The sequence below is a fragment of the Cottoperca gobio genome, chromosome 16 (genome assembly GCF_900634415.1).
Source record: "Cottoperca gobio chromosome 16, fCotGob3.1, whole genome shotgun sequence".
Taxonomy (NCBI): domain Eukaryota; kingdom Metazoa; phylum Chordata; class Actinopteri; order Perciformes; family Bovichtidae; genus Cottoperca; species Cottoperca gobio.
This window is the reverse complement of record NC_041370.1, coordinates 22,619,836-22,641,546: the sequence shown is the minus strand read 5'-3', so window position 1 is coordinate 22,641,546 and position 21,711 is coordinate 22,619,836. Positions and strand designations below refer to the sequence as shown.

General features: G+C 42.1%; 2 protein-coding genes across 2 annotated transcripts; one reads left to right on the top strand and one right to left on the bottom strand.

Annotated features, from left to right (window-relative positions):
• Window positions 1-14: 14 nt before the first annotated feature.
• Window positions 15-16,282, bottom strand: spag1b (sperm associated antigen 1b). Its single transcript, XM_029451562.1, has 19 exons — window positions 16,222-16,282; window positions 15,823-15,973; window positions 15,456-15,615; window positions 15,246-15,368; window positions 15,092-15,162; window positions 14,750-14,862; window positions 14,474-14,579; window positions 14,139-14,269; window positions 13,790-13,896; window positions 11,383-11,521; window positions 9,431-9,886; window positions 7,133-7,232; window positions 6,449-6,601; window positions 5,636-5,793; window positions 4,107-4,248; window positions 3,114-3,240; window positions 2,736-2,900; window positions 1,838-2,161; window positions 15-1,619 (listed from the first exon to the last, which is right to left on the bottom strand). Exons 2-19 carry the CDS (start codon window positions 15,969-15,971, stop codon window positions 1,491-1,493), a joined length of 2,853 nt encoding a protein of 950 aa, XP_029307422.1. The 5' UTR covers window positions 15,972-15,973; window positions 16,222-16,282; the 3' UTR covers window positions 15-1,490.
• Window positions 16,283-16,328: 46 nt separating this feature from the next.
• On the top strand, window positions 16,329-21,177 carry fbxo43 (F-box protein 43). Its single transcript, XM_029451563.1, has 6 exons — window positions 16,329-16,521; window positions 17,736-18,572; window positions 18,706-19,443; window positions 19,781-19,883; window positions 20,204-20,398; window positions 20,549-21,177. The coding sequence occupies exons 2-6, from the start codon at window positions 17,803-17,805 to the stop codon at window positions 20,795-20,797; spliced, it is 2,055 nt and encodes a 684-aa protein (XP_029307423.1). The 5' UTR covers window positions 16,329-16,521; window positions 17,736-17,802; the 3' UTR covers window positions 20,798-21,177.
• Window positions 21,178-21,711: the final 534 nt, after the last annotated feature.

The window sequence follows — 21,711 nt, the reverse complement described above, 5'->3', positions numbered from 1 at the left end:
AGTACTATCAATAATTAGGGTATTCCATTTTTATTTAACTATTTAATTTCACCTTAGCACAGAGAAGAAACCATTTTTTCCCAGTTTATTGAATAGCCCTCTGTGAATACTGTACACATTTTTATTACATCTCTACTGAAATCTAATGTTAAAACCACAGTGAAGAAAAACTGGAACATGTGAAATTATTGCCTCTCGCCCCCCAACTTGTTACCCTCAACTAAATTTGGTACATTCATGTAGAACTGTTAAAACATTTGAAAACAAAGAACGGTTTGGATTTAGGCAGTCTTCAATTTTGGATGACTGGAATGTTCAATAATTAAATACTTAACATTGAAAGAATGTCTTTAAATGAGCAAATAAATGACATCTTAAACAATTACGTGCATGTAGCTAAGTGAATATATGTACGATTTATGATGCATAAAATCCAAACCATTTAACATTTTGATAAAAGCTATTGAGTGACACAAATATACTCTCTCTTTGGGAGTATCTGCACCTCTCGCCTGAAATCTAAGGCACACATCTCAAAGATGCTGCTCTCTCCAGTGTGTACACATCTGCATGGCTGAACATGAATGTGCAGAAGTGCGTCGGCTCTCAGGCTAATTTGGTAAACAAATAGGTTGAATGACTTCATGTCATCCCTTATGGAAAAGACAGACACCAGCCTTTGAGAGTGATCTGCTAATTATATGGCTGAATAAACAAAGGAGAGCATCTGAGTCATGTAAGATTACAAATTGTATTTTCTCCTACAACATTGTCAGTGAATATCAGTTCAACAGATACTATTTTCATACTGCGAAATGAAATATCATGCAGGCTTCTCCCCCAGAGAGTGCATATGGTCATAATAAAACTCTTTCTGTATCTTATGGTTTTGACCCACAGCAACGGACTTCTTAATTATCTCAGTGGCAAATGTCCCCACATGTTCCCTGGCTATATTCAGCCAGCACTGAATATCATTTCTGATCTCAGCTGGTGTCTGACAGAAGCTCACTTATCAAATGACTGATATGAAAAGACTGACAGGGTTTAAGGACCGGAACAAGGAAGCTCCTTTCAGGGAACATAAGCCAGTCCTGAGCAAACTCACCTGCCTGTTGGGGAAACACTTGCCTGTAGCCTTGCATAACATTGTACATTGGACCCTTTTTATCAATACACTAAAGCGAAAGGTCCATATAATCCCACTGCCTGCCTGTTGTACAATGCAAATGGTGGTACAAAAGTAAATCTGCATAGCAAAATGTTCTGGAGAGAAAAATATATTCCATACTGTCACTTAAACATACAGTGATCAGTTAATTTACAGCCCGGCCCAGTAGAGTGAATGTGACTCAGTTCCATTGGATTGCTTCGGGGCACATTCTGCAGCTTCCTGCCGTTGTGTACTCAGTTCTTGTGCAGTGTTTTGCATAGATCCAAGAGCTGTAGTGGTGCAGACGCTCATGCAGCAGGGAGCAGGGGCAGGAGGGTCAGATGTACTTGTTGGCCAGATTCTGAACATCGTTCTTAGTGAACTCTGTGCTCTGCACAGCAGACAGATGCTCAAACAGCTGAGTCATGTGGCGACGCTCTTCCTTCTCTAGCAGCATCAACACAACCTGCAAAAACAGCAGATCGTCTTTATCAACACAACCACAGATTACTTACCAAAACATATTTACGATTTATTAGATGTTGTAGTCACCACATTTACATGTGTGCTCTGTAAAGAGATATGCGACTTACAAATATCCTTTCAAGTCATACATTTTTGCAAAATATAAAACTATATAACAAAATATAACTATAAAACCTGCGGACATAAAGTGTATCTTACCGAGAACCTGTCGGTGGTGTGCAGATGGTTGAGGTGTCGATAGACCAGGTTGGGGTCTTTCTCCAGGAGGTGGGAGTCCAGCGCCTGCATGATGAAGCTGATGGTGTTTCCATCCAGCTGGGTACTCAGGAACTGGGGAAGTGTCTCCGGGGTTGTGGAGGCCAGCAGGTCAGCGCAGGCCGCTGTGTTTCCGCTGCAGCGAGCTGCGTTCAGAGCCTGGCCGTACTCGTAGGCGTCGGTCGGCCGGAGGTTGGTGGTGATGTCCTCTCCTCTGTGACTGCTCTCTGAGTTAGCAACGCCTGTTGCTTCCTCGTCACCCTCAACCTGAGAAAGAAGATACACAGAAGTGATTTACAGAGGACAGACATGAGGGAGGGTTTGTTTGAGGAAAGATGGCAATGTTTACTTTATGTGCATACTGCATTCATATGAATACACTGACTTCAAGAGAATGAGAGAGGCCCAAAGAAAGTAGTCAGGTGTTATAAATCGGTGGAAACACGGCATAACATGCAGTTCACGTGGCCTGCAGTTTCCGACCGTGGCCCCTAAACCAAGATCACCACACAGCTAAGCGCTATTCCAGGGGGCTGGATGTCCATGCTTGGGAACCTAATTTCTACGATTATTCCGACACCACATGAATGCAGCACAAATGCTCTCGCAATGTTAACGAAAGTAAAACATAATGTGTGTGTCCGTCCCATGATTCAGATCTGCTCCAAAATGTAATAAGTTCTTTCTTGGCCCATGCTTCACCCTTCCACCAAGTTTCATAACAATTGGACCGGTAGCTTTCCTGTAATTCTGCTGACAGACAGACAAACACACAAACAAACCTAGCTGAAAACATAGCCTCCTTGGCGGAGGTCAGTAAAAGAAATACATGTGTATCTACCTCTGTGATGGGGACAGTCTTTCTGGGTTTGGCTGGTAATGCCTTGGCATTGGCCAGACTCTCTCTGAGCAGAGCTGTGACCTCCTCCAGCTCCTTCTCAGCCTCCTGCACGTTTGGATCCTGCCGCAGTACCTCCTGCAGGTCAGAGCTGCACGCCAGATAGTCCTGGTGGAGGGACCGACATTATACAGCTTTACGAATGCAACCAAACTGTGCAAGTGACATTTTACACACAGTCTAAATATTTTAGGGGACAAATTAAATGATATGCCCCTTTTACACACAATTTGGGGGGAATTTAAAGATTTCGCTCCAGCCCTGGTTTTAAATAAACACATTCCATCGTGGCATTTGTCAGTAATGGCTAGTTCTCTTCACCTTGAGGCCTTTATTGGCCAGGGCACGTCTGTAGAAGGCCTTCTTATTGGTTGGCTCCACTTTCAGTGCTGCATCACAGTCCTGCTTGGCCTCAGTACACCTCTCCATCTTCAAGTAGCACAGAGCTCTGCAAACACACACACACACACACACACACACACACACACACACACACACACACACACACACTTGTGATTTTAATTTATTTCACCAGCAGCGTGACTCAAAGATATCATGAGTTTGTGACTCATTGACTGTGAATCAGACTTGATAGTAGGCTGAAGACATGGAAACAATATTTTTTTGTGTTAATATATTACAGATACATGAGATTTACGTCTCTAAATTTCTCTAATCGTTTTTGCTTTCTTTATGAATGTGTTTGCAGTATTTTCAGTCAGATAGCCCTCAGCAGCTGTGTGGCAGAAGTGTGTATTTACTCTGGTGTGGCTCTTTTCCATAGCAGAGCTCAACATACACACGCAAACATGAACACACAGGACATTTTTTATGTCAGCAGCATCACAGTTTCCTCTGCGACATGATCAACAATCTACCGACTGTCAGCGACCTCCAAAAGAAAGGAGGGGGTCAGAAAATAAAGTCATCCCTGCCTGCTGCATGCACTGTGCTGTGCTTGCTGTATGTCTCTTTAGATGAATATGATAGTGGCTATAAATGGAGTTGTGAAGCAGGCAGCTGTTTCCTGAGCCTCGGCCATTCTGTTCCAATTTACCAACAATACATGCTAATTTACTAGCAGTGACAGACTGACGAGTGGTTGGAATTAGCCACAGAGCTGAATGCATCGCCGGCAGATGACAGCTGGGGATAATTAATCAGTCTGTTTTAATTTATCCAAACCAATACATTGATTTTTTTTATGACTGCGTTCTGACATTCCTGCTTCATAAGGAAACAAACCATTAGAAGTAGACTTTCACAAAACAGAGGAACAGAAAGTGAAAGCGACCACAGCAGGTTGTTTCTAACCTGTTGGTGTAGATAGCACACTCTTCTGGCTTCAGCTTAAGGCATTCAGTGTACTTCCCCAATGCATCCTGGTATTGGCCCTTCTTCACAAAGTCATTCCCTTCTTGCTTCAACGCTGTAAAACGGCCTTCTGCTTTCCTTTCTGGAAGACAAAGTAAAGTGGTGATTACTTATTGCTGCTTACTCACATTCAATTCTCCTTTCTGTTTAAGTAATCCACATCGGCACTTGCAATACATTTTATTGACCCCATTTTTATTTCTTAAAAGCCTACCACAAGGAAATATGCCAGTCTATAAAGCCTGAGGGTTTTAAAACCTTGAAATGAATGCTGTGCTAGCTGGACGTGAGGCATGAGAGTTGAGTCAGCAATCAGTCACGGTGTGGACTAAGGGCTAATCAATCTGCTGCAAAGTGTCTTCTGGGAGGGAAAAACTGTGCCAGAAGGTCTATTCTTTCATTCCAGTTTAAAAATAGCAGCTGCAGCACAGCCCAGGGAATGGAAAAACTGCATGGTCAGTGAACAGAGGTTACACGTCCACTTATATAAAAATGAGGCCTTTAACATTCTCCTCCTTTCTTAGTGCAGAGTGAGTGAGAAACAGGAGCATGCTGAATGTTGGTGGTAAAGATGTTGAGTCCATTCTCTTCTGTTCCTCTGTGTTAAACAGTGGTGGCAGTCCTGCGTTGAAAATTGTACCTAAGTAAAAGTACGCAATTATTTTTAGCAAAATGTACTAAAATGTGAAAAGTACCCAATGACACTGCGGATGTAAAACTGTTATATTACTGGATAATTAGTATTGATACATGCTTGTGTCCATATCATGTTACTGTTGTAGTTTGTCGAGGTGGAGCTCAAAGGTATTTTATACACTGTTGTGTAGCAGTCAAATCTAACACAATCCATCCTTTTGTATACGAACATCATATGTTCGGTATGAAAATTGAAATGTGTAATGTTGCTGATGAAGTGTGAACCACTAAACTGTTTCATTTGTTTTAGAACTTTGATGCAGAGATATCCGCTTTAAAAATAGTGCTCTTATTAAGGCTTCCTGCACGGGCATTTCCCAGCTCAGGGATGTGTGCAGGCTTCAGAGACAGGGCTATCCTGCCCTTATTTCACACTTTTCATCAATCCAGGTTATGTTGAGATCAAGGTCAAGGATTTACACAGGAGCCTCAACACGCTGTGAGCATGCGACTTGTACACTGTAGAATGTTCCTAAATGTTTGTTTTTTCTTATTATTGTTGGCGACATCTGGAAGCGGCTTGATATCCTACTTGATCCATCTTTTTCATATATGTTCACAAGTTTTCTTCTAAATTGCTCTGCTCTCCCTGAGATTTCCTCCACCCCCCTGTTAATCTTTGAGAAAAATGTTTCCTTATCCACCGCAAGGGTCGAGTGAGAGAGTGTGTCGTATGGTGTACAGATTGCCTCCTGAAATGAGTAATTTGTGTTATTGGGCTACAAACATAACATTTCATTAATTGAATGATTGATTATGACTTTAAAACAGACCTGCATCTCTGACTGTCTTCTCTGCTCGAGCCTGGAGAACCTCTGCACTGGGCGGCTCCTCTCTACGGTGCTGCTGAGCCAACAGAGGTACCAGAGGAATATCGGGAAGTTTCTCTCTCCACTCTATGCCGTCCTCCTCGATCAGCAGCCGGGTGATCCTGGAGGAAGACGCAGATCAGTCAATACATGGCTGTTACACATGGTCACACAAACAAGTGGAATATATACAGTTACACACAGACAAGGTATTACAAAGGCTCACAGCAAGTAAGTGTTACAGATATATGCAGTTAACTCCTTTCTACTGTATAGTGTGTATTTATACAGGCATCCTATTGTTACATTGTGTAGCTGTATATGGACATATGCTAAAGCTATGACCCTCTGGTACTGCTGAACACAAAGCAGCCAGGTGAGTTTCCCTATTGCATAACACAGAGAGGACAGAATTAGCCTATAGCCGGAGCTGCTTTTGAACACCAGCTAAATCTGTTAGCCACTAATTAGACTTTGTGTCTTTGTTAGTCTTCTGATTATGTCACAATTCACAATTCTTGAAGTATAAATACAAATAAAATGTGAAAATAGTATCAAACAAGGCAGATAGAGTGATAACATTCCCTTATCTTGTTCCTTTTTATTTAATGACTTTCATCATGGATGAGTACAAGTAAAAGGGGAGTTACAGTCATTGGAATAGCTGTCATATTCAGCTGTCATACTGACCATTGAGATCATTCCATGTGAATATGAATGTTAAAACTCATTCAGTACAGACATCTCTCAGCTGAAGTGAGAGGTGAGGGCTAATACCTGTTGACGCTGTCGTTTGCTGCCTGCACGCTGATGTCTATCTGCAGCACGGTCTTGTAATCCACGTAGGCCTTACGGTAGCGCTCTAGGGAGTCATAAGCCATGGCCCGGCGCAGGAGGGGCTTGATGGAGAAGGACTGCAGCTCCAGGGCTCTGGTTGGTATAAATAGATGTGATGAGACAGGAGCAAAGGATCAAGTCTGCTGCCTCTGCTATAGATGCTGTCTGTCCATCTGGATTGATTAGGAATCTATATATGTGACAGATTTCAACGTGGATGTGTTCATGTGCTGTGTAGGTATATAGTTCTCAAGTACTGTTGTGTATGTGTGAATAAACTGCCACACAACCCAATTTCCTGCTTGTCCTAGAAGTTGAATCTTAAGCAAACATACCAAGTATTTAAAGGCTTTCACATGGGAGGGTTTTGCAAGTTATCCTGAGTTTGCCGCTTATAAAACTTCTAACAAGATTAATGACAATCTATTACAACACACCCTAGTGCAAATCCCATCAACAAATAATAGTGATCTGCAACTGAGGCATGAAAAAAAACTGGAAAGCCTTTCAAGGTAAGACACTGACCGCTGTTCATTTAGAAATTTGGGTTACCAACCAAAGCCGACATTACATCTCACTCTACTTATACACACAGTATTACAAGATCAGGAAATAAAGTCTCACCTTGTGCAGTCCTGTATGCACTCTTGACTGTTGCCATCTTTAAAGTAGCAAGCCGCTCTGTTGGAATACAGAATACATAGATCCTCCGGACTATCAATTCCTGCAGAAAAAGAGAAACACGACTCAAAAGCTTAGAACCTGTTCGGCAGAATGAAATAGGCTTTAAAGAACCCATGGCTGGTTTAAGTGTGGCTTTAAAAAGTCTGTATGTGTTATGAATCATTTATAATGTTTAGAGGTTACTGGTTGTGTTCTGACCTGACACAGAAGAACTATAGAACTATGGCGGTTCTGCCAAACATGGACATCAATTTATTGCCAATAAGTCATCGCACTCCACTTGTGGTGTTGTGTGTGTTTTGCAATGATCTAATCCTGTAATGACTAAATGAGCATTAGAAGTGACTTTTTAAAACAAGTTCATGGTCAGATATTAACCTAACATTTCTTCTACCTCAGACTAATGGATACAAGATTATTTTAAAGCTGCATTCACACATACGTACAGTATATGATGCAACAATTCTATTCACTTGCTGACCAATCTTCTTGTCTGAGTAACTTGCATGTTTTTTAACTGTACTTGTAATCCAAGGTATGAGTCTGGACTTAAACTCTTAGCTGGGACCTAAAACAGGCAGCAGGCCTACCTTTCCCCCACTAATACATCCTAATACATCCTGCTATTTTACCGGAGTAGTACAATGAGTTCAAAGGCTGACAAGTTGAAAAACACAAGGTAGATAACAAACAACGTGCTCATACAGACACAGTGTATTTGCAATTCTCTCCACTTGCCTAATGGCAATTTCCCTCTGTTTTCACCACCACTATCATTGACACAGACATACTACATACAGTCAGCTTAGCATGCCACCTCATCAGATTAAATAAGATCATACATGATGACATAGTGACACAGTGATGATGATGTCTCAGCAAATGCTCACAGAGGTTACTGTGACAGTAGAGCATGTACAGTGTGTTAGAGGTACAAACACAACTTTGAGATCCTGTAGAAGTTTGAATATATGTTTCCCTTTGTGACATCCCACTGACCATTGCATTTTTAACCCTAACCCTAACCCTAACCCAATGAATGTAATGGAATGCAATTATATCTGGCTTTTTAGTCTTTGCGACCACTCAAAGTCAGCATTCACCCATTCACAGACACATTCATACACTGGTGGCAGAGACTGCAATACAAGGTGCATCCTGCTTATCATGAGAGATTAGCATTCGAACACCGTTGACTGTGCCATTGGGAACAATTCGGGGTTCAGTATCTTGCCCAAGGACACTCGTTGACATGTTGACCACGGGGGCTGGGGATGAAATAATGGGTGGATGTATCCTTGACTCTACTCTCTGCTCTATTTTGTCTGCATTGCATGTATCCATCAGACAGATGATGGACCTTGGATGAGGTCAATGTCCAGTCACTTTCACATCCAGCAGCACAGTGGGTAGGTAGTGAGTACACTATAGCAGATAGACAGAGAGACTGTGATCGATGGTGGAAGAACCTGACAGGCAGCAGTTTCTCTCCCTCCATCAACCACTCACTTTCTCCCTCTCTGTGAGAATTATAGCTGCGGTCCTGCAGATTCAATTTCACAGTGAGTGGTTAGCAGTCATGTGACCTGGACAGACCTTAGCTGAGAGGCTTAGCACCAGGCTGAGGCTAAAACATAAACACTGTCCGTCCGTTTGCACCACAACAGCCACATTTTGACGCATCGCTTTAGTAACAAAAACACTAAATACACAAACAAACGGCCTAACATATTAATTCCTGAATATTGAACCGTTGTTGCGGTTTTAGACTGTACAGTATGTACACTAATGTGGACTGCTTCTTGGAGAGATAATTTCTGTTGTTTAGGTATTTTAAAATATCCTTTTTGATGTTTTATTTTAGTTTTATCTTCCCCTGTGGTAAAGCAACAACAACTACATGGAAGCACTATCGTTATAACTGCAAGGTCATGACCTTTGATTTATAATTATTGCATTGGCCAGTTATAGGAACAGTCTCAAGAGCATTGATGATTAAACAACATAAAGCAACATTTATTCAAATAAGGGTGATACAACTGGTGATGAAACAGCCAGTTAAACTATGACCTAGTTGTTTATAACACACTGTCAGTATAAATGGTATTACTGACATGGAGGCACATAGTAAGCGTCTCACCGATATCATACATCAACCAACATCCTACACACTATATGTCTGATCTACCAACCATCTCAGACTACAATAACAACATGATGAGGACTCTTCCACCCTACCTGAATCTGTACAGCCTTGAATGGCTTGCGAGTATTTCTCCAGTGCATCGGAAAACTGTCCATTTTTAAACAGCAGGTTTCCTTCATTCTTTAGCCTGGCCAGAGGTGGGGGCAGGGCTCCACATGGGGCATCAAGGTTGACAGTTTCCCCTGCATTTCCTCCAACCGGAGTTTCTTTACCGCTGTTGCTCTGATCAGCCGGGACTGAAGCTGTCGAGCCCCTCTTGCTTGTTCCATTGGCTACCTTTTCCTTGGACTCCTGCGTGACTTTGTACTTGTCAGAGCTTCCTCCTTTGCTTCTCCGGTGTCCATGGTGGGAGTTGTTGGACTCACTGTGAGGACCCCCGTCCCCTCTGCTGTGGGGCTTCTTTTGAGCGTTACCCATGTCTCCCCTTTCGGCAGGAGCAGCTGAGCTCTCCTCCCCTCCCACAGGCTGGCTGGGTTCAACCGGACGAGCTAGAAGGGAGAGGGAGGGAGGGAGAGGCAGAGGGAGAGACAGAGAGAAGGGGGAGACACACCCACAGGAAGGAGTCAGCGGTTACATCACAGTGGGGGAGGGTTGGACACACATGACAGAACCACATCAAAGAGGGAGTTCCAGGAAGCAGCCATTCTCAACAGTGAATTATGAAAGCGCTTGGTGGGGGTAGGGCAGATAACACGCACGCATAGTATGTCACGTTACCCAGAGGGCCAAGGGGTGTTTCCTCTTTCTATAGCGCAGGCAGACAGGAGGGGCTGTGGTGAAAATGACTGCCCTGCTATTACCAGTTAGAATCGCTGAAGCTGATGTGTTGCGTAAATCAGTGGATTAGAGGGCAAATCTCTCAAAAGCCTTTTTGCATTAATACATGGAAGTATCGAAATCTTTAAACGTAAACATAAAACGTTCATTATGTTATGTTTATGTCCATAATGATCATTTTTAGGGGAGTGGCTTTGGAGGGAGTCAATTTGGCACTTCACTGGATTCAGCATTACATTACATGTCACTGCAGATGCTCTTACAGGGACAGTCTCCCTGGAGCAACTCAGGGCTAAGTGCCTTGCTCAGGGGCACAATTGTGGCAGCCCTGGTATTGAACTCACGACCTTCCAGTGTTCTAACCACTAGACCACCATCACCACTTATTTTGCCATTTTTGGAGCGAGTGCTGCTAGCTGCTTTTATTGTAAAAGAGTTGACAACAGTTGGCTTAGTTTTTCATTTTAGTTTTTATTTCATGCTGTTTTTATTACTATTTAGCTACTGTTATTATAACTTTTTATTAAATGTTATTACATTTGTATTGTCTCTTGCATTGGTCTCAAACTGTCAAATTTAATAAATTGCTGAATTGTTGTTTCCACGGTCCACATTCGCTTGTCAATCATTTGAATACTTTGAACTTTACACTTTATGAAAAGTGCTATACAAATAAAGTTTGATTGATTGATTGCTGTACTAAAATGTTACATTACTTATTGGTTGACATAAAGTCATAAAGGTTGACATCTCAACACCAATATTTCTGTGATTAGCTCAAATGTACCGATAGTATCATCAATGTTATTGGTCAGACTTTACTGTAAAACTAAGCAAATTCAGTCATTTTACCCACCATAGAGCTATTAAATCTACTCAAGGTATCTGGTTGTTAGTTTTTAATTTGAGATCAGTAGTAATAATTGGTGAATAAGGGCAGGGCAATGCACTGCATTGTTACAACAATAACTGCAGAATACTTAACATATGCTGATTTGAAAAAGTTGATTTTCTCTTACAATAGACAATCTAATTAAACTATCCAAGACGTGTTAAATATAGCGAAAATAACATTAACCTCATTGAAATGAAAATAAATAGATTTCTGGATGGATTCAGGAAATTATAAACAGTCACCGGCTTGTGTCTGTGTGTGTGTAAATAAAGGATATAGATATTGATTATGGAGGTGTTCAAACAAGCTCACCTGTGTCTTCCGCTTTTGTCTTTTCGTTGTTGTTGTTGTCATCTTCCTCTTCTACTTCTTGGATGAGGATCTTTTTGCCTTTGCTTTGCTGCTCTGGTTGACATTCCTTCCTCTTCTTCTCAGTTTCAGACAGAAGTTGCTAAACAACGAACAATTCAAACATTATAATTTGTCATCAGTACCCAACCCAGTTCTGTTAAGTAAGTCAGCAAAGTAAAAGGAACATCTTCCACACAAGAACACACTATTCCACCACTGTTGTGCAATTATCACTGCCATGTGCAATATTCATCTTTATAAACTATTCAACCGCTTGTACCGTCAGCCACCCGTCTGAGAAAACCCATTTCGGCCGCTTGTACCCGTGATCTCGTTCTTTTGGTCATGGCCCAGCCTTCATGACCATAGGTGAGGGTAGGAACGAAGATCGACCGGTATATTGAGAGCTTTGCCTTCTCAGCTCTCTTTTCGTCACAACGGTGCGGTAAAGTGACTGTAATACCGCCCCCGCTGCTCCGATTCTCCGGCCAATCTCTCGCTCCATCGTCCCCTCACACACAAGACCCCGAGGTACTTGAACTCCTTCACTTGGGGTAATGGCTCATTCCCTACCCGGAGTAGGCAATCCACTGGTTTCCTGCTGAGAGCCATGGCCTCAGATTTAGAGGTGCTGATCCTCATCCCAACCGCTGCACACTCGGCTGCGAACCGATCCAGTGACTGTTGAAGGTCACAGACCGATGATGCCATAAGGACCACATCATCTGCAAAGAGCAGTGATGAGATCCTCAGGTCACCGAACTGCAACCCCTCTCCTCCAAGACTACGCCTCGATATCCTATCCATGAAAATCACGAACAGGATTGGTGATAAAGCGCAGCCCTGGCGGAGGCCAACATTCACTGGAAACGAGTCCGACTTACTGCCGAGTATCCGGACACAACTCTCGCTTTGGGCGTACAGGGATTGGATGGCCCTCAAAAGTAACCCCCTCACCCCATACTCCCGCAGCACCTCCCACAGTATCACCCGGGGGACCCGGTCATACGCCTTCTCCAGATCCACAAAACACATGGAGACCGGATGGGCGTACTCCCAGGCCCCCTCCAGGATCCTTGCAAGAGTAAAGAGTTGGTCTGTTGTTCCACGACCAGGACAGAATCCGCATTGTTCCTCTTCAATCAGAGGTTCGACTACCGGCCGAACCCTCCTTTCCAGTACCTTGGAGTAGACTTTACCGGGGAGGCTGAGAAGTGTGATACCCCTGTAGTTGGCACACACTCTCTGGTCCCCCTTTTTAAATAGGGGAACCACCACCCCGGTCTGCCAACCCCTAGGCACTGTCCCAGACTTCCACGCAATGTTGACGAGGCGTGTCAACCAAGACAGCCCCTCAACACCCAAAGCCTTCAGCATTTCTGGACGGATCTCATCAACCCCTGCGGCTTTGCCACTGTGGAGTTGTTTGACTACCTCAGTGACTTCCATCAGGGAAATTGACGATGATCCCCCATCAGCTTCCAGCTTTGCCTCTACCATAGAGGGCGTGTTAGTCGGATTCAGGAGTTCCTCAAAGTGCTCCTTCCACCGGCCGATAACCTTCTCAGTTGAAGTCAGCAGGGTCCCACCCTTGCTGTACACAGCTTGGATGGTTCCTCGCTTCCCCCTCCTGAGGTGCCGGATGGTTTTCCAGAAGCACCTTGGTGCCGACCGAAAGTCCTTCTCCATAGCTTCTCCGAACTTCTCCCAGACCCGCTGCTTTGCCTCTGACACGGCAGAAGCTGCCGCCCTTCTAGTCCTTCGATACCCTGCAACTGTTTCCGGAGTCCTCCTGGATAACATAAACCGGAAGGACTCCTTCTTCAGTCGGACGGCTTCCCTGACCACCGGGGTCCACCACGGTGTTCGAGGGTTACCGCCCCTTGAGGCACCTAAGACCTTGAGACCACAGCTCATCACCGCAGCTTCAGCAATAGAGGTTTTGAACATCGCCCACTCAGGTTCAATGCCCCCAACCTCCACAGGGATGGCTGTACTTTATTTAATTATCGCGCGCTCTGCACTTTCCCTCATATGTTCTTTTGCTGTAAAGATGTACATTTCCCCGTTGTGGGACTAATAAAGGATTGTTGATTCTGGTTCATTCACCTACCGTACAATAAAATCTCTAATACATAATTAATGGACATATAAAAAATGTCCTCTGAATAAAATACTCATAACATAGAACAACTTAAGAAGCCACACACCTCTCTATTTAGAGTAATAGCAGACTACATTATTGTACTGATCTGATACTGTGATGATCTTTTTTTAAGGGCCTGGTCTCACACAAATACAGTGACACCTAGTGGACAAAGGGGCTACTGGCATGTAATCAACATGCCTCAGTACTTCTATCACCTACAGTGGCTGCAGCATTCTGCGGCTCTTCCTTTAGCACCACCCTCAGGTCTTCAACAGCCATTTCGAAGTTGCACATGTGATTATAAACAGTGGCACGACGTAGCAGGGCTGATGATGAAAAATAAACCACATATAGTATAGACATTACATACATTGAAGCTGCTATCAACTCCTGTGCGGTAAAATTGCAAATGTGAAAACATACAGAAAATTCACAAAAGGGGTTTCACAAAAAACTGTCTTTTGAGCTAGTGGAAACATAAAATGATACTACATAAAATCATATTTATGTTAACATGCTTTGTTGTAACTCTGTAAAATTAAAGCTACTGTACAAAAAAGGAAAGCACCTTTCATATTGCCAGGTTCCAGCTCCAGCACCCTCACACAGTCTCTCATGGCATTGTGCCAGTATTTGAGATTGATCTCTGCCTGTGCCCTGTTGTTGTATGCAGTCACAGTTGGTTTAATGGAAAGGCTCCTGTAATGAAATACCAAAAATAAAACAAACTTTAATCCTTAATTAATGGGTTAATGGACAAACACTTGGAGGTACAGTGAATGGGAATTGAAGCTGACTTAAATGAATGACAGAAGGCTAAATAAATGCCAGGAAACATAATATAACCTCCTTAAGAGATGTATAACGCTTTCTATAATAAACCAGTTGTTTCAAGAGCCTGACCTGGAATAGTATGCAACAGCCTCCTCATAATCATTTGCTCTGAAGGCTTCATTGCCTTTGTCCTTCTCATAATTTGCCAGAAGCAGCTTTTCCTGTTGTGTCAGCACTGGATCAGAAATCAGAAATCCTTTATTAGTTCCACAACGGGGACATTTACCTTGTGACAGCAAAATAACATAATGTTGTAGAGAACACACATTTTAGACACATACCTACATACACAATGGTTTGATATGAGCACACAATTAATATGAGCTGCTATACATAATACATTACTTGAAGCATCCACTTTAGTCTTGAGTTTGGGGTGTCCAGTGCTTATAATGACAGATGCATCATTTTTGACCAAATTTTCATCGATTCTTTCACATTCTTTTTCGACATCAAACCTGGAAATAGAGCAAAATATATTTTTATAAAGGGAGATATTCTGCAAAGTGATGCTCTTGAACAGCATCAACCGTTTAACTGTGGCTCATTGTAATGAAAGAAGCTTAGCAAAGCTCGTGTTACACAGTAAAATGTGTGGAACCTTTTATGTACTGTGCCTGCAGCTGCTGTAACAGTGCGTTCTTTCTTCTGAATATAAAAGACAAATGTAGAGACAGAATGACTCACTTGTCCCATTCTCGATAATCACGTGGGAGGGTATGTTTTGAAGAATACCTCTTTTCTTTTGGAACTGAAGTCTGTGATGACATAAGACTTAATTTTAGTATTTTTCTTGTGTACATAAATACACGTTACGTACATCATTGGAGGCAGTTTTTACCTGACTAAGTGGAAAAGAACGATTGGAACCTCTTATAGGTGGCAAATTTGTATTCACCAGCTCATCAAACATTGACTGCTGTTTTAATGAAGTCTCAGTCTCTTTGGTTTCTTCTTGCCACTTCTGTAAAAAACAAAGTATTTAAATGGCCATGTAAGAAGAGAACAGGATGTGAGCAGGATTGATTTAAAAAATGGTTTTGTAGCATACCTTTAACTCATCAACAATTTGGCTCCACTCATCATTAGAGAGGCTAGCAGCTGTGGCCACAGGCTTTTCCTTCCTAAGAACCAGGCTCATAGGGTCCAGTTTCTCCAAGTGACTCTCACAGAACTCAATCAGATGAGGATAAATGCCCTCGTCCCCAGACCTTTGCACAAAGTAAAACATTATTTTCTGAAAGCCCAAATTCCTAGAAATAGTTTCAGTTTATCAGACGGTATTGTGTCAAGACGTTCTATATCATCCTTTAGCAATTGGTGGTAATTGGTATGTAATCTATATTCATTTTTTCAGGATGAGACAGACAAAATCAATTCTATCTCTTCACACTCAAGCTCAGTTATGTGGTTTTTACCTCAGTACTCTCCAGATCATGTCCAGGTATTTTACATCTTGGCATTTTCTAATGTAATCATAGTCCAGGTGCTCCACAGGGACCTTCCCGCTGTTGTCAGCGGTGGTGGTCTGGTTTTGAAGAGAGGAAGCTGCATCTGCGCACCTCATATCTGGAAAGAGAATCCCTTTACTCAGTTATTATCACAAACAATGTTGTTATATTAATGGCAAACTGAACTAACGATATAACTAACTAGTTAATTTAGATAGCCTTACAGAATGTGATGACATTAACACGAGTTCGAATTTGAGGAATTAACGCAAGACAGACTTTTCGTTTGGAAAATGTCAGTGTTCATCTTAGCTGATAAACGTAATGTCAACTTAAAGCTATTAAATGTAAAATAAATAGTGTTACCTGCTGCTGTTTTGCCTCTTTGCCTGAATTTACACAAACACAACTCTGTCCGTTCAGTCTGTTGCTATGGTAACCAAACACGGAAGAAAGCTGCCCTCCAAAGCGGAAACACGTGACACAGTCCACATTGGGCTCCAAATTTGAAAACGTGGTTGGTAGTTGCCTGGCCTGCAGATTAACATGCAACGTTAGCAAACAGAAACGACGATAAAGGGTGCAAGCTGAGACCTGTACCGGAGGAAACACATTGACGACAGAGTTCACGGCCTTTGCATTAACGTCAGACCACTTTTGTAAATTGTAAGTATCTTTGGTTCGATTGCTTTGTTTGATGTGTGCAATGTCGCTAAATTGCATGTCTGGGAATCTACTACCTATGTTTTAGGATGCTAACTTAGTTACGGTGATAACTTGCAAGTTTATCAGACTGTTTGGTGTAACCTAGTGCTCATATTACTGAATGTAACATTATATTATAACATCCTATCTATCTATTTTTCTTTCTATTTTTTAAATCTATATATTTATGTTTCTATCTTGTATATCTATGTTTCTATCTTGTGTGTGTGTATATGTATATGTGTGTGTATGTGTGTGTGTGTGTGTATATATATATATATATATATATATATACACATATACACACACACACACGATAGAAAGATCTAAAGATATATATATACAAGATAGAAAGAGATTTTTTTTAATATATATATATATATATATATATATATATATATATATATATATATATATATATATATATATATATATATATATATATATATATATACTCTGACACAGGTGTTTTCACGTCATGCTAATTGCTGACCATGGTGTCAATGCGTTTGGTTTTTATGTAAACATATTTCTTTTTAACTTAGTTAACTTTAATGGATTAAAATTAACTAAATAATTCTGTATCCATATTTGAACTATTGTTCTGTCTTTGTGCACAGTAACGTAGTTATTTGTGGCCTCTTTGTCAGGGCACGCAGACCAAGCTTAATTCCCAACCGTTACTTTTCGTACGTTGACCGGTGAAAAGCAACTGTAAATAAAGTCACGAGGGCACACACCCCATTGTTGGCCCTCGTCTGATGCCCGTGGGCCACTAGTGTACAGCTAGTCGGGGTCTGTAGTTTTGGCGGCTACAGCTCACTTTATAGCGGCACCAGGGAGAGCACGCCCTCTCATAGCAACGCTGATGAAACAGCTGAGAAGGTTTGGTGTTGAACCAGCTGACTTTCTGACAATTTGTGTTTAACAAACTGCCACCTACAGTATAAATGCTGAACACGCTTTCGACGAATATATTTGTTATCACATGGCTCATCTCTTATTACGTAAGTCCAACATGACGACACCTAAACCTAGAAATACGGTAGGACCTTGCAAACAGAGGCAACATTTAAGCTAGTTTAGCTCTGTAATTGACTAGTCCGTTACCAGAAAGCCCCAGTTCATTCTGTTATGTCTTAGTATGTTCACTCACTACTGTCTGTTGTCTGCAGGTCAGTTGACATCATCCCCACTTGGTGAATACGGTGTACGGGAAGGACTGCACACAGGAGGAGAAAAATGCAGTGCACTCCTGAATCAAAAGTCTACATTGAGAGCAGCAAAGGCCAGCATTGTTATGATGACTGCGCTGACAGTGGATACTCAGGTTTATTCCACAGCCCCCAGAGCATATGTGGGGTTGACTCCTGTCTGTCTTTGTCTCCAGTGGAATTCTGTGAAACGCCTAAAGAGAACCTCCGGCTTGCTGTCCCACCTAAGGAGAGCACCAGGGATGCAGTTGGAAAACAGCGGCCATCAGCAGTTGGCTGGTGTGAAACTCCTAAAGTATACAAAAGAGATGGCTCATTGCGACACAGACTTCTATTGTGCAAACCCAGCACAGATATAAAAACTGATAACACAAGATCACCATGCACCAGAAGGACTGAATCTTCATTCAGTGTCAGGTCTGAACACTGGCTCAGTGCGTCATTTGACTCTCTAGACACATCAAGCACTTTAAAATTGGAGCAGGATCTGCCACTATCTGGTAGGAAACGTCGTATCCTCTTCACGCAAGTGAGGACCTCCACACTTGAAGATGGTAAACTCAACTCTGGTTACCTTTCCAGTTTTGAGAGAAGAGTTTCACTCTCTGATGCAGATTTCAGTGAGAGCATTTCTGCCTTTGATCAAAGTAATATTGAGACTCCATGCTTTATCAAAGCCCTGCCTGCCTCATCTAAGGAACACGCTCAATCACCAGTCAGCAGTGTGACAAATGACATGTATGACAGCTCAAGTGTCTTGGGCACACCTTCATCCACACATACACCCAAATATATCAGGTATGTGCTTTTTTGACACCTCAATTTTGTAGTACATCTTTCTAGCTGAATACTTGGAGATGCAATTAATAAAGGAAAGTTTCATAAAATACTCTTAACATTCTTCTGTTAACCCCTTCTTACCCTGGAACAGGTCTGTGTGTGAAGACAGTGGCTTTAGTTCCCTGGCCCTTGATAAATCCCAAGACTCCTTTGTGGACCATGACGGCTCATTTCTTGAGCTGCTGCTCTCTGCCTCCAGAGGAAACTGTGAAACCCCAAATCTGGCAGAGGCAAAGCGGCGCTCCCGTTTGCAGCGTCAGCACAGGCTTTCTACACTTAAAGAAGGTGGCTCTCAGTCTGAGGAAGACCCAACGGAGAGAAAGCATGAACATCTTTATCGGTGCCACAGCCATTCTAAAGAGGATGATGTTTTTGCTGATGATGCCACCCCTTGCAGTATCCTTTCTGCTAAAAGTGGTAATAGTCTGACGTCTGATAGTTCGACCGCTTCAAAACAAGACAATGCCACCCCACTAAAGGCAACAACCAAGCCAGAAAACATGACACCTGCTAATCCAAATGTAACTCCTCTTATGACAACCCCAGTCAATCTGTCTCTGACTCCAGCTTTGCAGCTGGTTCATGCTATGTGCCAAAGGAAAGCCCAAATGTTTGCTGGCCAAAGTCCAAGCCTAAAGGAGCAGCTGAAGTCCACAGCAGCACTGGCTGAGACCCCGGTGACGTTCAGGACCACTATGCCATTGGCAGGGCTGATCGGCAGGAAGATGGGCCTCAGGAAGGTGGACATACTCTCAGAGCTGAAGAAGAGGAACCTCCGGCACATCCTGGCTGTCATCCTCAGCCACCTGACCCCCGAGAGCATTTACAGGTTCATGTTTTCTACAGATTTGGCTATTTTAACTTATTTACTTTAATATTTCTGTTTACTACTGTATAACTCGGCACTCCTCCGTTAAGTCTCAAAGCATTAAGTTATAGATAAATATATGAATAAAACTATACTCTCAACAGAATCCTGTTGAATTCATACAGCATATAATGGATGCTTAGCTTAGACCGAAGTACAGGACTTGCTTTTTGTATTTTTATTAAATTAACGTAAAGCGTGGTTATTGCTCAAAAGATGAGGCTTAACGAACCAGCCAGTATTAAAGGTGCAATGTGGGCTGAAATATTGGTCTCATGCATTTGTTTGTGTTGGGCAGGTGTGGTCAGGTTTGCAAGAGATGGAATGAAATCATCCAACAAGACAAGCGAGCTAGTTTTAAGAGAAGAGACCACCTGAGTGAGATGGAGGCTGCTCTTGAGGTAAGAGATTTGCCATATTAACCACTTGCTGATGGCTGGCCAATGACAAACGGGTCTCATATCAATATACGGGTGTTGCATAGGGCACTGTGGCTTTTGCCGTCTTCCTCTTGCAGGTATTTTCTATCTGCCTGCGAAAATGAAAAACATTTATAACATTGATGGTATTAAAAAAAAAAAAAAAGCAATCTTCGATTCCAGTACAGCAGCTGTTTTATGTCCAATGTAATTTAGTGTAAACATTAAAATGACTTTCACTGTCATCCAGTTTGTCAATATGGATATCAACATCTAATGAGCTTTGTGCTATTATTTTATAGCTTGGTGGCGCTGTCCATGTCCCTGACGCAGAGACTAGACTCGCTCTGCTTAAGAGGTCGGCCCTCAAGACTGTTCAGGCCCAGTCGAGGACGTCCAGTTTCTGCACCCCGCAGTCAGCAAATAGCACTTTAACCCCATCGCAGCACAGCACCTTGAATTTAGGCAGCAGCCACAAACGGGAGAGATTTCTGGAAGTGAGTCTTAAAATGATTATACGTGTGTGTGTTCATGTATTCATTGCTGTTTAATGGATAGTTAATGGGGTTTCTAATTTATCTTACTGAAGAAACTGCTGAGGGAAGTTCATGTAAACTTTTAAGTAATTTCTATAATTTCTCTTTCAGGTTGCCAAAACCCTCTTCAACGATGAGTGCCTCAAGCCTTGCCCTCGATGTCAGCATCCCGCAAGGTGTCACTCAGTGAAACGGGAGGGTGTGTGCAGCAGAGCAGACTGTGGGTTCCAGTTTTGCACAGCCTGTTTGTGTGCTTTCCATGACTCTAGAGAGTGTGGCAGTCAGTCTGCAGGCCGCCGCAAGAAGGACATTATCCTTCCAGGAAGCACTCGAAGCAAGCGAAATGTTAGGAGACTATGAGCAGAAAGTGAACTGTATTCATTCTTTTGCTATGAGGAGTCACTTTAGCATTTTTCTTTGCCTAAATTGTGAAGATGAGGCTTAACAACAAAGAGCCAGTACATGAGAGCAACTTCTGTACTTATCATTGTGTCCTTGTATTGTATTTTCATTGTATTTTCACTTTTTTTTTGTTTTTTCAACACAGTTCTTATTTGTGTGTTTTTTAATTATGAATGTGAAGGAAGTCTAACCAGCAGAACAATGATTTAATTTTGCTGTTGATGTACTTTTCCATACACATTGATCAGCTGTACAGAATGTTTTATGGAATTCTTTTTGAGATTTTCAACTTTTACAAATGTGTTTTCAGAGCAGTTTTAAAATAAATGTGATCTTTTTTTAAACATGTGTCACCGATTTGTGAAATGATTGGTCCCGAGTCTCTTGTAATCTGTACACATGAATTGTTAGTGCTTGGTGCCATCTAGTGGTGGTACCTTACCTTGTATTAACTGCAACAATAAGGTCATTCTCTCATTGAGCTTTTTTAATTTAAACATGTAAGGGATGCAAGATGGTAACGATAAGGAACATTCTGAATACTTGAGAATGAAGTTATTTATTTGGTCTTAAACTTCAAGCAGAAACAAGCTTATTTGTAAGTACGTATTTGTTTCACTCTGGTCTAGTTAAACTTTTACCGCCCCCTGTGTTTTGAAAATGAGTCCACTTCCATAGCAACCTGCAGTGTGTCTGTAATTACACAGAGAGGTTTGTGGCTGTCCGAATGTTCAAAGGTGACTGCCTGGCTCGACTTTCTGGGCAGCTAGTTTGGAAAAAGTTTAGTGAACAATGTGTGGAGTCATTTCAACAGGTAAGCGCAGTACTTTTAAGACGTTTAAATTTATGTTTGTTGATTTTTGGAGCCAATG